This window comes from Ostrea edulis, chromosome 2 (assembly GCF_947568905.1).
Source record: "Ostrea edulis chromosome 2, xbOstEdul1.1, whole genome shotgun sequence".
In the NCBI taxonomy this organism is placed as follows: domain Eukaryota; kingdom Metazoa; phylum Mollusca; class Bivalvia; order Ostreida; family Ostreidae; genus Ostrea; species Ostrea edulis.
In genome coordinates this window covers 96,689,464-96,705,904 of record NC_079165.1, presented here as the reverse complement: position 1 = coordinate 96,705,904, position 16,441 = coordinate 96,689,464, and the positions used below count along the sequence as shown (strand labels likewise).

General features: G+C 34.8%; 1 protein-coding gene across 2 annotated transcripts in view; it reads right to left on the bottom strand.

Annotated features, from left to right (window-relative positions):
• Window positions 1–16,441, bottom strand: part of LOC125681521 (uncharacterized) — a 35,216-nt gene extending 18,775 nt beyond the window's left edge. For both annotated transcript variants that reach the window (XM_048921668.2, XM_048921667.2), the window contains exons 1-3: window positions 16,340–16,441; window positions 11,675–11,941; window positions 1,657–1,851 (exon numbers count right to left, since the gene is read on the bottom strand). In XM_048921668.2, coding sequence (XP_048777625.2) covers window positions 1,657–1,851; window positions 11,675–11,941; window positions 16,340–16,388 — 511 coding nt within the window. In that variant the 5' untranslated portion in view covers window positions 16,389–16,441. The remainder of the gene's footprint in view (window positions 1–1,656; window positions 1,852–11,674; window positions 11,942–16,339) is intronic.

Genomic DNA, 16,441 nt, shown 5'->3' with positions numbered 1-16,441 from the left:
TGTATGATAATTAACGAACAATAATCATGAAAGGAATATAATTGTCAATCGAAGAATGACCTATATATTTTCGTGAAATACACTGAGGAAGCAGCTAGCGTAGGAATATGAATACTTCTTATTTACATTTCTGGTGAAAAGGTGATTTTCTTAAAATCATTTGACGTTAATTTTGTTTTCTTCTACGTATTACATACACATCGATATTCTAAACATTTGCTGTAATGTTGTATCTGCTGATCATGAATGGAACTATATTTTTTCAGAGCAATTGTGTGAAGAGTACCTGAATCCAGTAATAAATCTTGAATAGATAGTAAGTATGCACTGATCGAATTTATTAAAAATATAATAGTAATGATAAAGATCTTCAGAACCTTAATTAGTGTGTGTGTGTGGTGGTGGTGGTGGTGGTGGTGGTGGGGGGGGGGGTTAGTGTTCGTCATTGCTGTCTCAATTTTTTACCTCAGGCTGGGGGAGGGGGCGTCATCTTTTGCTACAGGGCTTCAATTTATAACTTTCAAGCTTACATGTATTAATATCTTCTCATTCACTACTACGTATTACTATCCAAAATAGTGGAGGGGCCAGTCTCACAATATATATCTTCATTTGCATATATGAAAATAACAGTTACAGTGTAACGTTCATTGTCAATTTAAAGGGTGGGACAGTCCCCTCCGAAAAACGTGCCTGTAACGTTCTTGGTACTTATGGTGGGTTTCATAAGACTCCAATGTAACAACAGGTACTTGTCACATCAATAATACCACAAAGTCAATAACACATCACTAAAAACTTTCCTTGCTCTATTTTGCATACTTCAATATACTCTTTGATCTGTATTTTCACTGATTTTCCATAGATCTGCATGAAACATGCAAATGGCAGGAATATTTTTCATACTAGTTAACGAAGTTGCATTTACAGTTAGTCATAATTTCGTTATTATCTTCATTAGAAATGATTCCGAATCGAAAATATTTTTAAATCTCCACTCGGGAAGTCTTAGCTTTTATCTTCTGACGACATGTAAAATCCCGAAACGTACGACCAACTTTGGTTTTTATCATTGGCTAAAAATAACGTACAACGTCTTCAATTCAAAATTTTCATTTTGTTAACAAAGCAATATTTTCAAGATTTTTTGGTAATAAACATCTTATCAATTAATTGTGATAATAAAACAATGAGACTTTATTTTTCAACACAACGAATATACAATTTTCATTCTGTGCGGTATCAGTACAAAGCACTTCGTGGTATGAAACGGAAAATCGAGCTGTAGATATAGACCCATGTTTTGTTGCAGTTTTCGGATATAATAGGCAATAAATGCAGTCATGCCATACATTATTTTTTTAGTTGAATGATTGTACAAGAGAACGGTAGTAAGTACATTTACATAGCATAATCCCAGGAAGCTCAAAAGGCCGACATTCTCAGGGGGTGCCATTCGGTGTCATTTGAAACTAGGTACATTGTGTTATTATTAGTATACAGAGGTCGTAAGTAATTTACAGAAACAAGTGCCTGTGCTTGGTACATGTAAATATTGGTCACTTCACCTTAAGCGGTTGACAACTCTACACGAGTGAAAACTTCTCAACTGGAAATTACGTACAATGATATACAAACATCGTTTTAACTTTTTACCTGTTGATTGCAAGTTCAAGGATTCTACCAAGAGCTGTTTCCTGTATGTGTTTATTCTCAGCAAATGACCATTGTTTTGGTGGCAGGATGTCTCAGCGGCAGACTTTGTTAAGGCAATAGTATTGACTTTGTAACACAGTGGAACTAGGGGATCGTAGATGTATCCATTTGACGTGCATTCAGACTTCATTTGACCTAAGATAAAAAGTGAAAAACACACTAAATTTAGATTCAACACGTGCGTACACGGTAAAGTTTGTAATATCATGGGCCTACATTTGTACATGTACCTGATAAGACGCTAATAAAGAATGATATAATGGTTACATGTATATACCAACAAATGATCATGATTTATTCGCAACTGTTATTAGATGTTTATCAGCCAAAACTGAAAATGACATCTCCATATCATTCATACAAACAGCAATTAAGGTCGGATGGTTTATAGCCAGAACCGTAACCTCGTCTAATAAGGTTATAGATTGGATGAAACTGGTTTATCCTGCATACTTCTATTGATGAATTTCATTGGTTAAAAAACTTGTAAATAATTGCGGTACCTCTGCGTCCTCTGATGGGGAGAACATTTTCATTGCACAATCAAAATTTAAGGATTTTAATGAAAGTACTGCGAATATTGTCTTAATGGGTGTTATATTCTGGATATGGAGGGTGAGAAAGTTATGGAGCCAAATTTGATCTGAAAAGCATTGTTTTCGAATATTTGGATGAGGAAATAATTAATGCTAGCCAAAAGTATTAATTCAGAATTAGGATATGCTGATAAAGAAAACATTTAAAAAAGCGTTGTTATGAAGTCTCGGAATGTGCCTCTGGATCTAGCGAAATTCAAATACAGCATGGAAATATATCTTTCAAATTTAAGTTTTGATGTGTTCCCAGTTTACTTTCGGAAGGTCGGTGGTCTCTTCCCAGTTACATTGTATCTGGGTTCTCTCTTCCACCAATAAAAACTGGGCGCCACCAGATAACTGAAACATTGTTGAGTGTGCCGGAAAACATCAATCAATCGATATATGCCAATGGAATTTTACAAATTGTGAATCTTAAAGTTGGAGCAGAGAATTCTACTAAGGGGAAATATCATTTTAAGTGTTTCAGTGATTTTTTTCCCAATATCTGTGTTGATTCTTACATGTACTTGTAGGGAATTTAAAATTAAATCTGTACCTCTTTCAAAAATGTATTGTTTTTCTCTTATTTTCAGCCTACCTGTATACGTCTAATAAGTTATTGGGTTTACCTGGCACTGTCCAATAAGTTGACAATTGCCGTTCATTATTTTTAAGAACGGACAGTAACTGTCCTTTCTTAAAAATAATGGACAGCAATTGTTAACTTATTGGACACCTACAGGTAACCTTTTCACTATAAGTGGACTTTCTTCTATATAAACGCCTAAAAAGACAAAGGATTGTGTAACAAATATGTTTTAAAAGCGATTCCCGAACGTTTTTCAGAAAGAAACCGATAGGCCTTATCACTTAGGTAACAGGGGACAGTTTCGCACTATAGGCCCAATTTAAAAAAAAAATGGAAATACCCCATATTTGAAGTGATATTACTTGTGTAAATATGTATACAATAATTTTAGGATGCATGTCAAATGTTGCTGTTGAATGTTGGTATACAACATGCAGGTGTCATCATGATTCCTATCATATAGATGGGTGCAAATACGAAACTAAGACACGTGGTCAGTTGCTGAAGAAATTCCGGCGAAAACATGCATGGTCCAGCAAAAGATCTGTAGCTGAGAGGGAAGGTGGATGGCCCCATATGAAAGGTAGATTTTTGAGAAGGGCAGATAGGGTTCTTGATTATGCACAGTGTCTAAATCCCCACGCTTGGTACTGTGATGGTGTGGGGGTGGTGCGGATTAGCCCAATTGAGAAAAAAATCAAAGCAAAAAAAGGGGCACCTGCTCAGAGCATGTTTTGTGCACCAGCACCAGTATTTATAGATTACATGTAATTTAGGGTCATAATTTATGAACTACACCAATATTAAATACAAGCATTGAGATAAATGGGAAATATGATTTTTCATTAGTCTGTCATAATCTGACTTTGATGTATACCCCCTCTCCACATGTTTCAGAACCAAAGAAACAGTCCCCTGACACCTTACACGAGTATTACTGGCCACAGGGCTACGAAACCTACAATATTCTTTCTGTTCTGTATATTTTAGTTGAATTTTGATATTGAGTAGCAGTGTAAAACAAGATGTGTTCTTTTTGATAAACACAAACGCTCCCAAAAGTATCTCTACTGATTAAAGACCTTTTGCGGCTATTTTGAACGCATCCACTGCTACAGTTTCAGTACAATCTGATCCCGTGAGGATCCGGGCTAGAATTGATCCTCAGTATCCCCTTGCTTGTAAGATGCGACTAAATGGGGCGGTCCTTCGGATGAGACCGCAAAAACCTAGGTCCCGTGTCACAGTAGGTGTGGCACGATAAAGACCCCTCCCTGCTCAATGGCCGTAAGCGCCGAGCATAGGCCTAAATTTGAAGCCCTTCAACGGTCTTGGTGACGTCTCCATATGAATGAAAAATTCTCTAGTGAGACGTTAAGCAAGATACGATCTGAAGTTTGTTACGGTAGTGAATTAATTGTAAATGAAAGAAAATAAAATACAGTTAATCAAGTTAATTGTCGCAATTACATATTTTATAAGCTCTCAGTCCCTGACGAGCAATAAAAGAAGACAAATAATTCATCCATATTTGAGCAGTGGCATCATTTTATCTCTGAATTACGTTTTGTTTTCGACTTCCATGTAGAGATTGTCTAAAACATGCTTTCCTGTACACGTCAGCGATGAGTTGTGGAATAATCAGTAATTTTAGAAATCATTTTCATTGATTAAAACCCTCAAATTGATACCGAAGATGCTGTGATCAACATCACCATAGTGATGATAAAACATCACCATAGTGATGATAAATAAAAAATAGTCACACGGGGTCGGCGAAGGTCATTATTTATCGTGTTGGACAGGCATGTTTGTTGAAAACTTTGTTTTGACAATTAACACTTAAAATACCCTAGGAAAAGATTTTCAAAAAAGCTTGTTTTGCACGAAAATATGTTCTTTAAGTAGTTAAAGGGACTGATTCACGATTTTCCTCAAAACTTTGTTTTTCACTTGTATTGATCTACTGTGTATATATTTAAAATGTTTCACCTACAAATTAAGGTTATACATTAGTACATAATTCCATTACAGAGTTATATGTATCCCACCTCTGGTATATCCAGGGGTCAGTGTTTGTCCAACTCTCTATTTTGTATCGCTTATAGGACTTATGAAATTGATCACTGTTCATTATATTCGCCTTTCATATTATGTAAACAAAGATTGGGTATGCTACATGTATTGAATACGAAATGTTGAAGATCTAAAGTGATTATTTCTATAATACTTTCTTTGGGTAAAATGTGTCATTTAAAACTTGAATTTGTGAGTGCAAAATCAGAACTGCCCTAGCGGGACTAATATCTCCAGCATGATTGGATAGTGAATTTGTGCTCTTTGAAAAATAAACACATCCTTTTGACGTGAAGATTCTTGAGAGCAATTAATGAAAATGTAAGACTGTATACTCTGCAGTAGTATGTTACTCAGAATATTGAAAATATGCATATATAATTTCTGAAGAACTACTATTCAGCTTACATGAGCCAGAAAACAACACATCTTTTATTAACAAAATCATCCACAGACAGATGGGCAGACAAATGGACTGGTGATTCCATTATACCCTCTCCTAAACTAATGCAGTAGTCTCTGAAAGAACAGATCATTACAAAACCTAAAAGAAAATGACTAAGCCAATGAAGTTGAATAAACACCCGTATAATGAAAATATCCATAGTTTCTTTGAATGTTAATGAATCTTAATAAGTATGACAGGAGCACAACTTCATAACATACACAAAGTTTGAATCAAATCTGTTCATTGCTTATCAAAACATACTCTGGACACTGACAACACCCCCTCAAAATGGACGAAAATATCCAAAAGTTTCCTAGATGACTTTCGGAAGGTCGGTGGTCTCTTCCCATGTACATTGTATCTGGGTTCTCTCTTCCACCAATAAAAACTGGGCACCGCCAGATAACTGAAAAATTGTTGAGTGTGGCGGAAAACAGCAAAACAATAAGTCAGTCATAACTTTCCTAAATATTAGAATATCTCAATCATAATAGCAGGGGCATAACTTCATTATTCATGTAAGATATACATAAAGTTTGAATGAAATCTGTTCATGATGTCTACGGACGGACAAGATGATTTATATCCCCAAACTTCGTTTGCGCCCCCCGCAATATAATTAAGATTCTTAAATTACAAAACTAAAATTTCACCAAATTGTTTGTGAACATAGACTCTTGTTTACATAACACAGAGTTAAAGGGGCATGGACACAATTTGGGCTGATAATTTTTTTAAATCTTTTTTTTCCCAATTTCTAATGTTTAAAATGCTCAACCAAGGTATTTCTAATGGTCAGCAGAAATTTGAATGTCAGTTGTCGAGGTACATGGGTGATTCTTTGTTATGTAAATGAGGCGCGTGCCCTGTTTTGTTTACATGTAAGCTGGATATACCAGTAAAAGTTCGTTTAAAGCAGATTTTGCAATTTATAAGTTAATTCTGAACATAATTCAATAGTTTCTAGTGTTTAGCAAAACTCATTTTGTTTTAAACATGCTATTTTCTATAAAAATAATCTATGTCGAGAGGGACGTTAAACAATAATCAATTAATCTATATATAAACAAAAAACATGGCACAAACCTTGTTTACATTACAAAGAATTGTGAGTGCTGTATCTCACGTATAACTCAAAAGCTGATATTCAAATTTTAGATGACCATTAGAAATCCGTTAGTTAATCACTGTAAACAATAAAAATGGAAATAATAAAATTTTCAGCTCAACCGTGTCCATGCCCTTTAAGGCTTAAATATTGCTCAATCAATCAATCAATTGTAATCTCACCCTTGCAATAAGGTCCAAATTTTGGTTATCAACTTTCAATGAGTTATAATTTTGAAGGGTCATGGACACGATTTGGGCTGAACATTTTCAACACCCCCCCCCCCGATTTTTATTGTTACAATGCTCAACTAAAGTATTTCTAATGTCAACCAAAATTTGAATATCAGTTGTTGAGTTACAAGTGATATACAACACTCGCAATTCTTTGTTATGGAAACAATGATCGCATAGATTGATTGATTGATTGTATATTGTTTAACGCCCCTCTCGAGAATTTTTCACTCAAATGGAGACGTCACCACGGCCGGTGAAGGGCTGCAAAATTTAGGCCTTTGAGCAGGGAGGGATCTTTATCGTGCCACACCTGCTGTGACACGGGACCTCGGTTTATGCGGTCTCAACCGAATGACCACCCCCTTTAATCGCCTCTTATGACAAGCAAGGGGGTACTGAGGACCTATTCTCATCCGGATCCCCACGGGAATGATCTCATAGAAATAGCATGTTTACAACAAATTGAGATATGATACACACTACAGACAACTGACTGTAACTGTGTTCAGAATTAACTCGCAATTTGAAGAAAATGAATTTTTTAATAATTACGTGTCTTCGTTATGTTATATTTATTGATATCATATACATGTACAGTAAATAAAACTTGATTATTAGGAAGTCACTTGGAGCTCCAAATGAAATGTTCTTTATGTAAGATAAATATCCATATACATGTATATTGTAATTTCTCATGTACATCATTATATGGACTTTACCTTGTATCTTAAAGGAGAAGGCTTATATAGGCGCTGCCTGCTGCCTAATCCATATATGTATACATAATAAAATACCGTTAAAAAACTATATAAAAAAAAAACCCAAAAAAAACCCCCAACACAAAAACATAAATGATCTCTCTCTCTCTCTCTCTCTCTCTCTCTCTCTCTCTCTCTCTCTCTCTCTCTCTCTCTCTGTGTGTGTGTATTGAAATTGGATAATTATTTTATGAATGCAATTGTAATCTGCCGAATAGCTTACCAAAGGCAAAATGAACGGTCGTTCATAATTTCAAAATTGAAACTCAGTATTGCGAATGTGTTTACAATGGTAGTTTTTTGTACAATGCGACAAGTTAAGGTCAAAATTATGAATACACGTCGTTTCTTCCCGGCATAAGCAATAATCAAAAACATAATCACTGTATGAATGACAAACAGAAAAATTACGATATTGTAAACAGTGGTCTGATTTCCTGGTAGTGTGCAACCTAATTTCGGTATGATGTTTTATCTTTAAAGTTAAAAGGCGCGAACTTCCCAGAATAGTCCCGGATCATTCGATATCTGACATATTGGACAGTTTTCGACTTATTACTTACTTCAAGATCTGTGTCATCACAAGACATGTTCATTCAAAATAAAAACTTTTTTGTGTTTATCCATGTGTTTGTACATATCAGTAACTGTTAATGAATTATTACACAAAAGTCGTAGTGACTTTTATAATCACGGAAAAATTAAGGACATCTAAAATATTAGATGAATATCGTAGTTATCGATGTGTCAGAACGTTGGTCTCGGGAAGAGGGTGGGGGGGGGGGGGTGTCATTCGTTGAATGAGATGAGATAACTAACCCTGAACACCTACACAATTTTATTCTGTTCATATTGTAAACCAATCGCAACTTCTCGGCTTGCCAGAAAGGCACGAGAATATGCGATTGGTTGCACGATGTTGCCACGTTTTGGGGGCTTCGTTCTGGAAATTTCAATAAGGCTGATTTAACACTAAAAACGGATTGAGGAAACGAACAGACATATTTTATTTATTCAACAATTATCAAAACTTATTTCTTCTGTAAGATCAGAATCAAGCATCGATAAACGACGTATTTACTTCATATCGTATTATCTTAATTTGTCATATTAAAAAACTGGCTTAGATCCACCACTTTACTCTCATTTTTGCTATTTCAGAATAGTTAATCTAAAAAAAAAAAAGTAGGTTTTAATGAATTATATTATATTTACTAATCAAGCAAGATTCTATTATAGCTTACGGACTTCACCTCATGAAACAAAAGATACAAGCAGTAACCCTGGAGCAAGCGTTTCGGAGTGTATTGGCAAAAGGTGTTAATTCATAAGTATTGATAGTTAACCTACGTAAACAAAAACATGGCATGTGCCTTGTTTACATAACAAAGAATTGTGAGCTCTGTATCTCCCATGTACTTCGACTACTAACGTTTATTTTTTTTCTGACTATTAGAAATATCTTAGTTAAGCATTTTAAACATTAAAAATGGGAAAATAAAAACTTTCAGCTCAAATTGTGTCCATGCCTCTTTAATGTTTAACATCATAAATAAAAAAAAAAATTCCCCAAGTTGCTTGCAATACGTGGACCAAAGACATATGTTTCCAACACAAACTTAATATTCTAGATTAAAATAAAAATGTTTGAAAACAGATGTTCTTTAAATCTTGAAACATGCAAATATTTCGATATAAGCATTATTACTAAAGCTGTAATGGATATAAAATATTTTGACCTTTAACCCCAGAATTAAGAGTCATCCTCGTATTTACTCTCGACCATTAAAGCTGTATGACCCAATGTTCATGTATTATTTTGGTACATAATTACTTTAAAGCAGATTAATATACTTTCCCTTAATTACATGCTTGAAAACATCTGCATGTAAAAGAAAACAGTGTGAATATTATTTAGAAAGTAAATATAGTGGCTACATATATAAATCATCCCATAACAGACGTCTATAAATAGACCCACGCGCGTCAGGGGAATCCCAACATGATGTACATGTATTAACTCATACGCAAATGTCTAGTTTTAAGGCTGAAAGAGCGTAAAACAACGAATTACTAAGAGGTATTTGATATTTTTATTTCTATTAAACTTATTCAACAAATTCAACAGGAGAATAGGTCTGGTCTAGATATCGTTTGAGTTTCATACATCAATCCAATGACAAAAAAAAAAAAACAAGCTTGAATGTCGATTTTCATTTCAAAACTTCCCAAATAATGTCTATTTTAAGTACTAGTACAGGTATATGTGTAAATGAACAAGTAACACTACATTTGAAACATTTAATGGTGTTCATTAAGAACACTAAAAACTTTTTTCACGTTTCAAATCTCTTGACAATTGCTTATGAAACATTTTCCGATCCCAATAAACATATACATGTACATACATGTATGAATGCGCAAGTCCCACTCCCACCCCCTAAACTGTTTACGGTCACGTGCTACTCTGTTAGATTGATTGCACATTGTTTAACGTCCCGTCTATGACAGGGGGCCTCGGTTTTTGCGGTCTCATCCGAAGGACGGTCCCATTTAGTCGCCTCTTACGACAAAAAAGGGGTACTGAGGACCTATCCTACCGCGGATCACAAGGGGTACTGAAGACCTATCCTACCGCGGATCACAAGGGGTACTGAGGACCTATCCTACCGCGGATCCCCACGGGATCTACTCTGTTAGTTTCTAATCTATGAATAAAAGTTCCGGTTTAACGAACACTTATGCATGCGCAAACTGAATTTTCCCAATAGCCGGTTTAACCTCGGTGATATACTCAAGGACTACGCAATAAGACTTTCAGAAAACAAGAGGCCCATGGGCCACATCGCTCACCTGAGTCACATTGGCCCATATCTGAAGACTTTCCATATATATTTGCATGTAAAACCTTAGTTCCTATTGTGGCCCCAACCTACCCCTGGAGGCCATGGTTTTTATAAACTTGAATCTGCACTATGTCAGAAAGCTTTCATGTAAATGTCAACTTTTTGGCCCAATGGTTCTTGAGAAGAAGATTTTTAAAGATTTTCCCTATATTTTTTGTAAAACTTTGATCCCCTCTTGTGGCTCCATCCTACCCCCGGGGCCATGATTCTAGCAAGCTAAATGTGTGCTATGTCAGAAAGCTTTCATGTAAATATCAGCTTTTCTGGCTCAGTGGTTCTTGAGAGGAAGAGTTTTAAAGATTCTTCCTATATATTTGTATGTAAAACTTTGATCCCCTATTGTGGCGCCATCCAACCCTCGGGGGCCATGATTTTAACAAACTTAAATCTGCACTATGTCAGGAAGCTTTCATGTAAATTTCAGCTTTTCTGGCCCGGTTTTTCTTGAGAAGATTTTTAAATTACCCCATCCTATTTTTGCGTTTTTGTGATTATCTCCCCTTTGAAAGGGACATGACCCTTCAGTTGAACAAACTTGAAAGCCCTTCACCCAAGGATGCTTTTGGCTAAGTTTGGTTGAAATTCGTCCAGTGGTTCTGGAGAAGTCGAAAATGTAAAAAGTTTACAGACGGACAACAGGCGATCAGAAAAGGTCACTTAAGCTTTCAGCTTAGGTGAGCTAAAAATGTCAAAGCAACAGACGCTACCGATCGTCGTCAAATGTTGCTGAAATTAAGAAGTATCAAACTAGTATGATGACTTATCCCCCTTGCTTGATGACGTCAAAAGATACTACTCCGGTCCCTCATAAAAAAAACCCACCCCCAGTTCTGTTTTGATTCAAATTTTAACGTCACAAATTCAGGGAATCAGGAACGATCTTTGGGTAACCATTTTCTACTCCGAGTAAATATCGTTATTAATTTTTAAAAAGCATATATATGAGGAGCGTGAAACAAAGTTGATAATTACGGAGAGAGAAAATGTATTGTTACAAACCGTCTCCTATGATCTATAATTATCATATATTTTATGCATACAAAATCGATTACTTTATTTCTCTGGCTTTAGATAGAAGTGGTGGTGTGTTGCGTCCAGTTGCAAGTCTTATTAACAAGTTGATAGTTACACCTAAAGTTGAAAGGCCACTATTTATTTATTTTGGAAAAATCATTTTGTATTAGGTAGCAGTTATCTGTGTTAAATAAAACACTAAGTGCCCTTTGTGTGTGCGTGTGTGTGAAACATAGGAAAATTACCAGCAATATCGGAATGAAACACACTGGTGGCTTGGGTAAAATACGTCAAGCTTTCAGCTCCTCCTCCATCAAACTGCATAGTCTCACTGTAAGTCACGCAATGGGTTCCATTAAAGAAGAACAGAGCGCAAGTAGGTGAAAAGTGGCATATCTCTCCACATTTTTCCACTTTCTCCACTTCGTTGGACGCCCCTGGGGCGTGCTGTGATGTTGATGGCGTATTCAGTTGCCTCACATATGTCGTATGCTTATAATGTAGTGATATAACTGGGGAAAAAATAAAATGAATACTTAATTTGTTAATTCTATGTTCCCCCAGTCCTCACTTTTTAGCTCACCCTCTTACTTTCCTTGTCAATCAACCAACAACTGATTCTACATGTATGGTGACGCAAAAAAACAATTCAAATTAAACCATGTAAAGTTTAAAAAATCTTTTCCCACAGTATATTATCTTAGAAATAATGTGAATACGCCGGTTTCGAGATACACCCGAGTTATTTCCCTTTGGAGAACTCTCGTGGATAGTGAGGCGCGAAACAATTTGTTTACACGCGGGAGTGGGACTAATATTCATCACAGCGTAAGTGAATGTACTCAGTAAGGTTCTCATACACTGTTAGATCACCCGAATTCGACTGATACACAAACTAAGTAAGTTATAAGTATTTAGGGAGTAATTAAATACATAGAATTCTTATCATATCACGTTATTTCGTTGGTCATAAGTACCATATCAAAGACATTACTTGCAAATATGACATTGTTTTTATGTTTCCACTTTAGTAAAATATTTCTTTCGATAGTATTTTGTATTTCCCACATTTACATATTAAAAGAGAAGCCGCTTTTAATACATTTCATCGTCTTTCTCGCTGACTGTAGGTCCACTCTGTCCCACTTAGTCATTCAAAGTTCCACTAAATGCACCTCCTACACAGAAGAGTTCGTATCTCGAAACTGGCGTATTCCTTACCTGTATTCACATATTCATGTAATGATTGTACAACCCCACACACCATAGATCACATTTCAGTCGGCGATAGATTAGGATTACTTTCAGAGCTCAATTTACAATTACCAATACATGATATGTTACTCATTACAACATTGGTTGGTATGGTTCCTTAAATCTTGATTTCTAATTAATTGGCCATTAAATGAGTTTTTCATATTCGTGCTTGATTTGTATTGATTGTACTGACTACTGACCAAGATGTCGTTCGAGTATTTGAAATACACTTAATCAAGCAATCTTAATACACACCAAAAAAAAGATACATGGATTGTTATACAATGTATATTTTTTGTTTAATTTGGTTGCAATAAGTACAAATATAAAACTAAAACTAAGAGCCTTGAAAATTTTCTGCGATGTTCAAAAGTTAAAATATATTACCCCCTCCCCCTACATTGTATAACTCTACACAGATTTCTCCATGGGAATAAATTACACTCCATATGATAAATTGTATTGGTTTTACTATCAAAACATAAGTTGTAATTAGTAATTATAAGTACATGTAGTAAGTAGTAATTCTTACTATCACAGAGAAAATGTTACTTATATTATACACTTGATATTCTATTAGAAACCACGAATTTCTTTAGATTTCCAATACATGAAAAAAGGAAGAGAACGTACAGTGATTAATCTCGTACCTCCTATAAAAAATACTAAATCTAAGCTTTTAAAAGTAGGAAAAATACAGACCCCTGGACAAACCGGAGGTAGGATCAGATGCCTATGGGAGGTAAGCATCATCATAGTTATTATCTTATTTACAAATACATTTACACTGTACAACCTGTCATTAGGTCAAATGCGTGTTTCATACCAATTGTTAGGTCGTGTTTTACATACCGATTTTGACTACAGATTGCTCCGTTTACCTGATCAAGATATAGAGCTCATGGCGGGTGTCACAGGTGAACATGGGGTGCTTACTTCTCATAAACACCCGATTTCACCTCTTATGTTTCCAGGGTCAGTGTTTGTCCTACTCTAAATTTTGTATTCTTTATAATATCTATGAGATTGATCATCGTTTGTTATCTTAACTTTTCCATGTAGTGGAAATCAAAAGCAATGGCCTACATTTTTCGTAACGCTATGCGAGTTATTTCCCCCTTATAACAGTTGACGGTGCCATATGAATAATTTTTTTTAGAAATTACAATTTTTGATTGCAATCAATTGCCAGTTAAGGAATTTTTCTAAAAATTAAGTGTAATGACTTAAAAATAATATAACTGAACAAAATATCTTCGTCACTAATTACATTTATATGTGCCCCTTGTGTGGTTTTCTCGCAAGCAATGCATGATCATGATGTAATAAAGTATGTAAATATTACCTAGTCCTTGATTTCTTTAGATCAGAATCATGATGTCCTTAATACATCAGTAATTCTTCATTATTAATTTTTTCGACAACCAAAACACAAAAAACATGCAATACGATATGCCTAAAACACATGTAAAACCAACGCATACATGTACATTATCAATTTATTGTTTCACACTGAACAAAACTACTTGTTACTAAATGTACATTAGGTGCCAATAAATAAAGCATGCTAATTATCTCCATTTGGTATGTCTAGCGTAATATTTTTGTTAAAATATTTCTTCGTGGGTGATTCAATCTTTTGAAAGTTAGATTTTGTGTACATCAACTTACACCTCTTCTTGCACTTCAGTTACTCAAATGATCACAAAAACAATCATCAGGCTCCTAGCAACAATGGGTCTGCCTTCTCTTATTATTACATACAAACCTGGTTATTTTTACGTGCAGAGATAGATCTATAGTCGGATAGGCTGCCCCCCCCCCCCCCCCTCCCCCTATAAAAAAAGCATTGTCGTAAATGGTAGTGAAAATGTAAAATTTAACCGATGAATGGAACTGAAAAATCCACCCTTGCCGCCTTCCTTCTCGAGCTTTGGATTACTTTTTGAAATTTACTTAAATGTCAAGAAATTCTAGGCAATATTATGAAGCCCCCCCCCCCCCCCCTTACGATGCCACGTGCCTGATTGTATCACATGCTTTCATCATGCTTTTAATTCTAGGTGTATGTTGTTTTAAAAACAGATTACTATTGAACTCCTCGGTATTAATTGTATAATTTGGACAGAAATAAACGTCAAATACACCTATAACACCCCCCTTTCCCCAACTCCACAATTTGACGAAGTGCATATTTTAAAAAGTTTTCTCCATAAAGTTGAAGAAACAAAACCTTGTTTTTGTCATAGATATAATACAACCTGTTAAAACTTGGTATACTATAGAATTTAGTAACGTAAGCTTTACTATACGCTATTAGTTAATACTATTTATGTGAAGTTTAGGGCGGCAATTGTAAGCGCGCCCCCAACTTCCGGTGTAAGGGGAGTAACTGCAAAAATGTAGGCCATTAGAGCATCAAATGTTTACTCTGTGATAGAAAATTGTTATCCTACATGTTAACATCTTACATTCCTTGTTATACAACGAGTAAAACTAAATGTATATATTTAAAATCATTCCGTTTCCCTATAACATTCTCACTCCATGTAACTGAATCTTAAAGTAATTCCACCCTCCTGTGATGTCATCAGATTTTGCAAAATCAATGATTTATTTTTTTTCGATAGGTATTGTAAAAACTCTTGTTAAAAATAAAATATTTAAAAGTCTAAGTTATAGATGAATAACAAACGATAAGTTTCAAAATATTGAATCCAAGGGCAATAACTCTGGTTTTATTGATTTTGCTATCATGCGATAGCTTTTCTTTAAATTTTACAGACATTTTGTATATTTTTGTGAAGAGACAGTTTCATGAAATTGTTGTGAATGCTATTATATCGTCATAACCAGTTTTTATTAAATTTTGATAAAGTTATATAAGGAAAATTGTAATTTTCTGACGGTTATATTTGATTCTGTTTATGTACGTCTCGCATCTTAAAAAGTGTGATGACCTATATATCTTATTTGATAATTTGTTAGTTTGAACTCTAATAAATGAAAATAAATACACTTTTAAAACTTGTATCAGATAAAACTGCGAGTATGGAGTTACCTTAAGGCTGATATCGCAAAAACTTTTAATTTTTGAAATAGTTTAACAGCAGTGTAAGAATACATGTAGTCTAACCAACGGCAATGAAGTGCTTGAGATACTATAAGAAATGTCTTTTAGTTAGTGAAAAGTATACGATGACATACATGTACATAGAGCCGATTTATACCCGCATGTATTTCACGGAGCAACAAGGCGCTCCATTTAATATGCTATTACGAAGAGGCTCACATGTTTATTTCACGATTGTGATTGATACATTAGGTACAGTACAAATTTTACATATGCATACATAAGTAATTCAAGAGAAAGGTCGAGCGGAGTTTTCAAGAGCAAGAAGAAAATGCAACATACATTTTTCTAAATTGAAAGTAGATTTATATACAGTTATATTACGAAATACTATACCGGTATATACTGCATCTGTAGCTACACGTAGTATATCATCTCCTATACTTTTAAAGACTGAAACATATTTTTTTTTAGAACAGCGAAGTGAAGAAAAGAAAATTTTCAAATAAAATCATACAAATTAAATTCTGAAATTACTCTTCAGAATATATTAATATAACAATAATGTAAAGTTTCATACCTGTATTCAGAAATAACAAGTGTACAATCACATAAACCACAGAGTACATTATAGTCCGCTGTAAATGCTAATCATTTCGAGAGATTTGTTGATGTATTCCGG